We start from the raw sequence: 7,891 nt of genomic DNA on the forward strand, positions 1-7,891 counted from the left end.
GATTAAAGTTTTTTTTTATTTTTTTTATGTATGCTGATTAGCCTATTATTTTTTTTTTTTAATGATTCATCCCATAAAAATGCAAGGAACTTGAGGAGAACTAGACTAATGTAATTTTTAACATCTTTTTCTTGAATAATTATTTGGACAGTCTTTGGAGGTTAAGACAATTATAAAAAAATAAATAAGAAATAATAATAATAATAATAATAAAAAATTATTAAAAAAAATATTTATTTCTATGAAGCCCATAAGCAGTAATCCAGTATCCAACATCTCAACAAATATTTTAAAATCTTTTTTGGTTTATTATTAGATTGGAATTCCAAAACTGAAGACATTGTTACACAAAATTGGAATTAAAACGCAAAACATTTAGAAAGAATATTGAAGATCATTAAAAAAAAAAAGTTTTGAGAAAAAGCAGTGTAAAAAATAAATAAATAAAAATAAGATTAATCTTATTAACTAATAAAAATGGTTAAAATAAATACGAAAACATGATTAAAATACATTAATTTAAATAAAATGTAATTTAAACAAAGAAAAGTACTATAAAAACATTAGATTAAAATAAATAAAATTTCATTAAATAAATAAAAGTATTAAAATCAGTGAAACGTAATAAGATTATACTTAGTAAATACATAAATAGATGAAAATTAAAAAATGCTTAAAATAAAAGAAATATGATTTCATTGATCAAAATGTTTTTTAATTAACAATAAATACATGAACACATTAAATTTGCATCTGCGAAATTACAGTGAGAAAAAAACAATTATATAATGTAGGCTACTAAAAACTAAATAGTTTACACATTTATTACAGTATTAATTGGGTCTTCTTTATACATAAAAATAGCCTATAGCTATCTTTTCAATTTTAGGATGTGGTTCCCTCGCATCTAAAATATTGAAAAGAACTGGCCTAGTGCATATTGTTTTGCATATGTTTTTAAAATAGTATACAGTATATTTAAAATGTACAAAAAGTTAGTAAGGGTTGTAGACCTAGTGTACACTATGGAAGTGCATACTAAGTCATATATATTTTTAATGTCATAATTATGGTTAGTAAGGGGTGTATAGTGTACACTATGGAAGCGCATACGAAGTCATAATTTGTTTGTCATAATTATGACCAGCTAAATTATGACAAAAATAATAATTATGACTAGTCATATCACAAAATCATAATAATGACTTTCTCTTGATTTTTTTCATAATTTCGATTTTGTTTACTTCATACGTGTGACTTAGCAGCATGTCAACATTTTGTATTTTTATGTCATTATTATGATTTACAAAAATCACGATTTGTTTTTGCTTATTTGGCGCAAATGGTCTTCCATAGTGTAGTGTGCAGTATGCAGTACGCAAATATGACCTCGTACCCCGGATGTTGATTCATTGAGCCGTTCAGCTGTTTATGGGGTACGTTTAGGTTTCCAGTGTGCACGTTATTTCTCCGCCACATGTGTGCAGAACAGCAGCATGTCGATGGACATCACGTTCCTCGGGACCGGATCCGCGTACCCGTCCCCTAACCGCGGCGCGTCCGCGCTCGTGCTGCGCACTGAAGGGGAGAGTTGGCTGTTCGACTGTGGAGAAGGAACACAGACTCAGTTCATGAGGAGTTCGCTCAAAGCAAGTCAGTCACTCTTATCTACTTACTTTACTGCTGTTTTAGATCCATTTTGATTTTGAATCAGGAGTTTCATGTTTATATTCACGTGTTGCATGATCGTCCTCTTCTTGGATGAATCTCATGAATCTGTCAAAAATACAGATTTTAAAATAAACAAAGAAATATTAATTATTTGATGCTATAAGAAAGCCCTACATTTTTCAGCCATTTACTATGTGTATAACCACAGTAAATACGGCATTATGGTAACGAAAACATTTTGACAATTTTTGTTTTGTATTGCTATATATTTTGAAAAGTGCTATACATAAAATGTACCAAATCGATATGTTTATTGGAATAAATAAACATTAATGTTCATAGTTTGGGGTCTGTACTTTTTTTTTTTTTTTTTTTTTTTACTGTTTGTGAAAGAAGTCTCATTATGCTCAGACTATGCATTCATTTGCAAAATTATTTGAATTATGCAAAAAATACAGTAATAATAGTTATTTTTTTGAAATATCATTACAACTTGAAATAACTGCTTTTGAATATATTTTAATTAGTGTTTTCAGCTGAATTTTCAGCATCACTACTCCAGTCTTCAGTGTCACATGATCCTTCAGAAATCACTCTAATATGATGATTTGCTGCTCAAGAAACATTTCTGATTATTATCAGTGTTTAAAACCATTATGCTGCTTCAAAATACCTTTTTTGAATAGAAAGTACAAAATAAACAGCATTTATCTGAAATAAAGTTTTAACTCCTCTTAATTTCTTCCAGGCAAAATCACCAAAGTGTTCATTTCTCACCTCCACGGTGACCATCTGTTTGGTCTCCCTGGTCTGCTGTGCACCATCAGTCTGAACTCGAACCCCCAGCCGGACCATCCTGCGCCCTGCGTGGACGTTTACGGGCCGCGAGGGTTACGACACTTCGTTCGTGTGGCGTTAGAGCTGTCCAGCTCTCAGCTGCTCTTCCCGTATGCAGTGCATGAGCTGGAGCCGTCGGAGGAGCAGTGTCCCGCGGAGGGCCGTCTCAGTCCTGCGCTGACCTCCAGCAGTGATGCGCTTCACCCACAGGAGCGTCCCGGCAGGACCGTGCACCTGGACCCGCACACTGACTGCTATGACCTCGTTGATGACACACAGTTTGTGGTTAAAGCGTTTAAGCTGTATCACAGAGTCCCATCGTTCGGGTTCTCGGTGGAGGAAAGAGAGCGCCCGGGACGGTTGAACACAGACCTGTTGAAAGAACTAGGTAACCTAAGTGTTTTTTTTCAGAATGGACCCTTTTCATGGACTTATTCTCAGTTTTCCACATCGCAAATCTAGTAAAGTTTTTCATAGGCCCTGTTTAAACCTGGTATTAAGATAAGTTTTGGTTGTTCGGATCACATAGCGTTTACACCTGGTGTTTTAATCCGTCTCTTTTGTCCACTTTCAAACACTTCTGTCCTGATTTCTTTGAGGGAAGGGTCTGTGGGCGGTTACATGTATGGCCTTATTCAGATCATTCGATCTAATGGACGAAATACATGCACCCGGAGACGACAGAAAAACATACAGAGATCTTCAGGTTTAGTTTCTGCTCTGACAACCCCAAGACCAGCCGAACACTGTGAGTGTGTGTTAGAAATCAGGAATGGTGAGAGAACATTGTGCTTGGTGCGTTTTTCTTCTTCAAATCAAACTTGGGTCTTCAGCCGACAGTTTAAATCCCGTCTGGCTAGAGCTCTTCTCATAATGTTACCAGAGGCGGACAGAGTACACAGCTTCATTACTTGAGTAAAAGTACAGATACCCCCTGCTACATTTTACTCAAGTACAAGTAAAAGTACTACAGTCAGATGTCTACTCAAGTAAAAGTACTAAAGTACTTGTTTTAAAAAGTACTTGAGTATCAAGAGTACAAGAGTACATTTTCTAAATATTGCATTACTACTGCCACAGTGCTTACATTTATGTACAGAAACGTCCTACATGGAGTTATGAAAAATGTTAATGTGAAAACCTTGGAGAATGTAAAAGGAATTGAAAGTAAAATCAAGTAATTTTCATCTTTTTACCACGTTGCTTTATTTAACATTTCGCACTTGCCCACAAGGCAATAGCACAATAGCAACGCTCTGGCAAACCTCTGCTAGAGTTTTAATGGATTTTTTGCACCCACATTTGAACTAACAATTGTGTGTACATGTGAGTTTCTCTGTTTTTTCATCAATCAAATCAATAAACCTAAACCAGCAAAGGCGGCAATATAGCAATGTTCTGACACACCTCTGAACCACACCTCTAAAAGGTGATTGCTGATAGGCTGTCCCAATCAGTGGCGCCTGCACAATCCAGTCACGTTTGAGAGGGAAACAACTAATTGAGGGTTTCCGAGATTTATTTTTTATTTTTTTAGAAAAAGTAACGGGTACTCAGTACTCACGGTTATGGATATAAATGTAGTGGTGTAAAGAGTACAATATTTGCCTCTCAAATGTACTTGAGTAAAGTCATGAGTACTCCCCAAAAATGATACTCGAGTAAAGTACAGATCCCTCAAAATTGTACTCAAGTAAATTTACTCCGTTACTGTCCGGCTCTGAATGTTACTCATTAGATCAGTAGACGGAGAGTAGACGGTCTTTTGTGTCTGTTTGACTTTGAACACACTCGACCACATGAGCGTTTACACTACGAAAGCAATCCAGTCGAATGTGTTTTCATCTATCTCTGGAAGAGGTCAAAAGTGGACAAGCTCAAAACGCTTTAGACCCGTTTACTCCTGTATTTAGTGTCGTCCACTTGTGATCCGATCGATTGAAACGCATCTTAATACCAGATGTAAACAGGGCCATATTTTAATTGTGAACAACTGAATGCACATTTATGAAAAAGTGATTTTAAAACATTCAAGTGTTTTCAGTGCTGCAGGCGTGTGTAACTATATTGGGCAACTCTTAAAGTGACAGCAGTGTCTCTATAATAACACTAATCAAACAACAAAAGACAAAGAGCGAATTCACTCGTTCTTGACTGAATAACTTTTGTAAATATATTTTTTATGTATATTTTATTTATAAAGTGCAGTGTTATTTTATATTTGATTAGTTTTTGTACCTGAATAATACCTGAAAATCTTAAAACACTGTGTATATCTTTGTTCAGTTGTACCTGTTTGTCGCGATTGCTAATTCATTTATGATTCGTTATTTTTTCCATTACCGAGTGTTAACTTGTCTTTAATAATGCTTGAAATCTATAGGCCTATAAGTTATGCTAGTTGTTCTTCTATGGTATTTTTAAACCACAGGCAAAAGTGTCTTGTGTAAGTGTTTTTAGCCTGTTGATTTCTGTTCATGATATTCAGCTACAATTAAATGTTTAGCAATAAGTCTAAATGAGAATATCTTATTTATTTTTTTACCTTATTGGAATCGAAATTAGGAATCGGAATCGTTAAAATTCTCACAATACCCAACCCTAGATTTGTAGATTGCACTCACAAAAAATTCTCTGTATTTTCATATTTCCCTTTCATTTCCTATGGCAGTCATTTTTGACCGCGAACAACAAAAGTGCGAGTATTTTTTATTACAACCACAACAGTCACAGAGTTTCATAACATTTAATCGTGATTTTTTTTTTTTATGTCAAAAAAAAAAAAACGGTCTAAAATGACGGAACGATTCCAGAGGGTTCAAGAATACTGTGGTACTCACTTTTTTTTGTTATTCTCGTTAACAAATTACACAAAATCTTTTGATTGTAAAGTTTTTCAGGCTTTTTCACCCGGGTGATGACGGCGTAAATGCCAGAATGCGTATTCAGAAAAATACATTAGCCTAACTCTGTCTGTTAGATTTATTTTCAACAAACCATATTATAGATGCGTCGTCAAATTTGAGAACTTTTTTAAATGTTTATACAGAGAACCATTTAATATATTACTCTGCGTTTATGTTTTTTTTGCTGATATAAGAATCAAGCAGTTGAGATTTGCCACATTATATACATCTGGCTGTCACATAATGTCAGTAATTAAGTATTTTACTACATTGATTGAACTGTAAGATTAAAATAAAATTGTATTTCTCATTATCTTTTGCTTTTGTTTGTATAGGTTTGAAACCGGGACCTCTGTACGGTCGCCTGAAGAACGGACAGTCTGTGACTCTAGATAGTGGACGTGTGTTGACCGCCAGCGAGGTGCAGGAGCCGGCGCTGAAGGGCCGGAAGGTGTGTGTTTTTGGGGACTGCAGCGGGGCACTGGGCGAGGGCTTTAAAAGCGCGTGTCAGGGGGCAGATGTGCTGGTGCACGAGGCCACGCTGGAGGACGGGCAGCGTGAGAAGGCATTGGATCATGGACACAGCACTCCCAGTATGGCTGCGGCGGTGGCGCTCGCGTGCGGGGCGCACACACTCGTCCTGCACCACTTCAGTCAACGCTACAAACCCGAAGCGCTGCGGCGGGACGGGGAGGACGACGTGACGGAGCTCAAGAGACAAGCTGAGCTCGTGCTGCAGGGGTCAAGCACTGAGGTCATCCTCGCTGAAGACTTTCTCACGCTGCCGGTTGCACTCAAAAGGAATCTGATGCATTAGTTACTCTTAAAGGGATAGTTTGAGTTTAAAAGTTTAAAATGAAAATTTTGTCATCATTTACTCACCCCCAAGTTGTTTCAAACCTGTATGAATTTCGTTCTTCTGCTGAACACAAAGAAAGATATTTTGAAGAATGTCGGTAACCAAACAGTTAACTGCTCCCATTGACTTCCATAGTAGGAAAAAAAAAATACTATGGCAGTCAATGGGACCAGTTAACTGTCTGGTTACCGACATTCTTCAAAATATCTTCCTTTGTGTTCAGCAGAAGAAGAAATTCATACAGGTTTGAAACAACTTGAGGGCGAGTATACGATGACAGAATTTTCATTTTAAAGTGAACTATCCCTTTAAGACTTATGTATGGATGCAATTTCCAATGGCTATGTTTTAATATAAGGAAATGTTTTAATAAAGTCTGTCATTTTTCCACTGTTATTGATTCAGAGGTGAGTTCATGAATGCGTGTGAGTATATGCATGGTGCAATTATTCATGAGCAGGCGAGATTTAAACATGTTTAATCATTGGTAATCATTTTATTTGCAAAAACAGAGACTGTTGACCAGTGGACTGAGGTTGGTAAGTCTTTCCTTGACTTGATTCGGCCTGGTCTACAGCAGTCAACATTTGAAGTGGATCAAAACCTTTCATCAAAGTTATACATTCATTTTGAACAATACTCGTTGTTGTCTTAGGACAACTTTGATGAACTTTTTTGATCCACATTGTAAAAGCCGGCTATTCGGCCCAACTTCCGGTTTCTCGAACAGCCGGTGAAGGACGCGCGTGTTCAATTCTTTCCAGTGTCTCAAAGTAATTTTGGTTAAATAAGACACATGTTCTCATATGCAATTATCTCGTTTTAATCTGACTCCATGAATTAAAAAGGTTCAATGTGCAATAAGGTTATGTTTACACTTAATATAGTTACAACATGGATGTAAGGTAATGATAATTTAAACCATTTATACCAAGCATAAACGTAAAATGTTACCTGAGAGAGAGAAAGAGAGAGCCAAACTCTGTCTCAAGACCAGCTCAGCATCCAAAGAAAAGAGACAGAAGAACAATTGCAATCTTGTTTTGACATTTCCCCCGACCATGTGACTAACACCCAGGTGTGAGACATTCAAACTGACCAATCAGATGATCACAACTTCTCTATTGTCCCAAACATCTGGCCTACAGGCCCAGATCACTGCTGTGCTAAAAATGTCTTAGTGAAAAGCAAATGTCTTTGTTGCTTTGAAATAATCTTGGATTATTTCCAACCTTACACATTATAATGACATGTATGAACTGCTTTTGTGTTCTGTGGGTATGATGATGATGATATTAACCCTATAAAGTCTACTATATCATGTTTGATACATGAGCGTCTAAGGCCTATAAACATCAAAACATCTTTTGCACACAATTTACTAAATGCTTTCTGTTGTCTGATTGATAGTTTATCGGGTTTTTAGCACGTAAAAGGCCTTTTAGTGTAATTGTAAAAGTGTCCCACTTCAAGTTGTGGTTCACTTGTCTTTTTACTGTGAAATATGTTATGATTTTTATAAAGTAAACGTAAGAATAACTTTTATATTGTTAGTAATATTTCAAGATGAACACTTGGACTGAAGCAACTTCGCTTTTCTTGATCACCCATTCATCAT

At 36.1% G+C, this 7,891-nt stretch overlaps 1 protein-coding gene across 1 annotated transcript; it reads left to right on the forward strand.

Annotated features, from left to right (window-relative positions):
* Positions 1–1,357: 1,357 nt before the first annotated feature.
* elac1 (elaC ribonuclease Z 1) lies at positions 1,358–6,666 on the forward strand. The gene is made up of 3 exons (XM_079608286.1): positions 1,358–1,653; positions 2,420–2,896; positions 5,750–6,666. The coding sequence occupies exons 1-3, from the start codon at positions 1,497–1,499 to the stop codon at positions 6,229–6,231; spliced, it is 1,116 nt and encodes a 371-aa protein (XP_079464412.1). The 5' UTR covers positions 1,358–1,496; the 3' UTR covers positions 6,232–6,666.
* The last annotated feature ends 1,225 nt before the right edge of the window (positions 6,667–7,891 follow it).

This window comes from Phoxinus phoxinus (assembly GCF_949152265.1).
Source record: "Phoxinus phoxinus genome assembly, chromosome: 3".
Classification (NCBI taxonomy): Eukaryota; Metazoa; Chordata; class Actinopteri; order Cypriniformes; family Leuciscidae; genus Phoxinus; species Phoxinus phoxinus.

Excerpts from the sequence above, each read along its gene's own strand:
- elac1 (XM_079608286.1), top strand. The coding sequence starts at position 1,497 with ATGTCGATGGACATCACGTTCCTCGGGACCGGATCCGCGTACCCGTCC. Across the intron at positions 1,654-2,419 it reads GAGGAGTTCGCTCAAAGCAA|GCAAAATCACCAAAGTGTTC; the intron begins GTCAGTCACTCT and ends AATTTCTTCCAG. Across the intron at positions 2,897-5,749 it reads AGACCTGTTGAAAGAACTAG|GTTTGAAACCGGGACCTCTG; the intron begins GTAACCTAAGTG and ends TTGTTTGTATAG.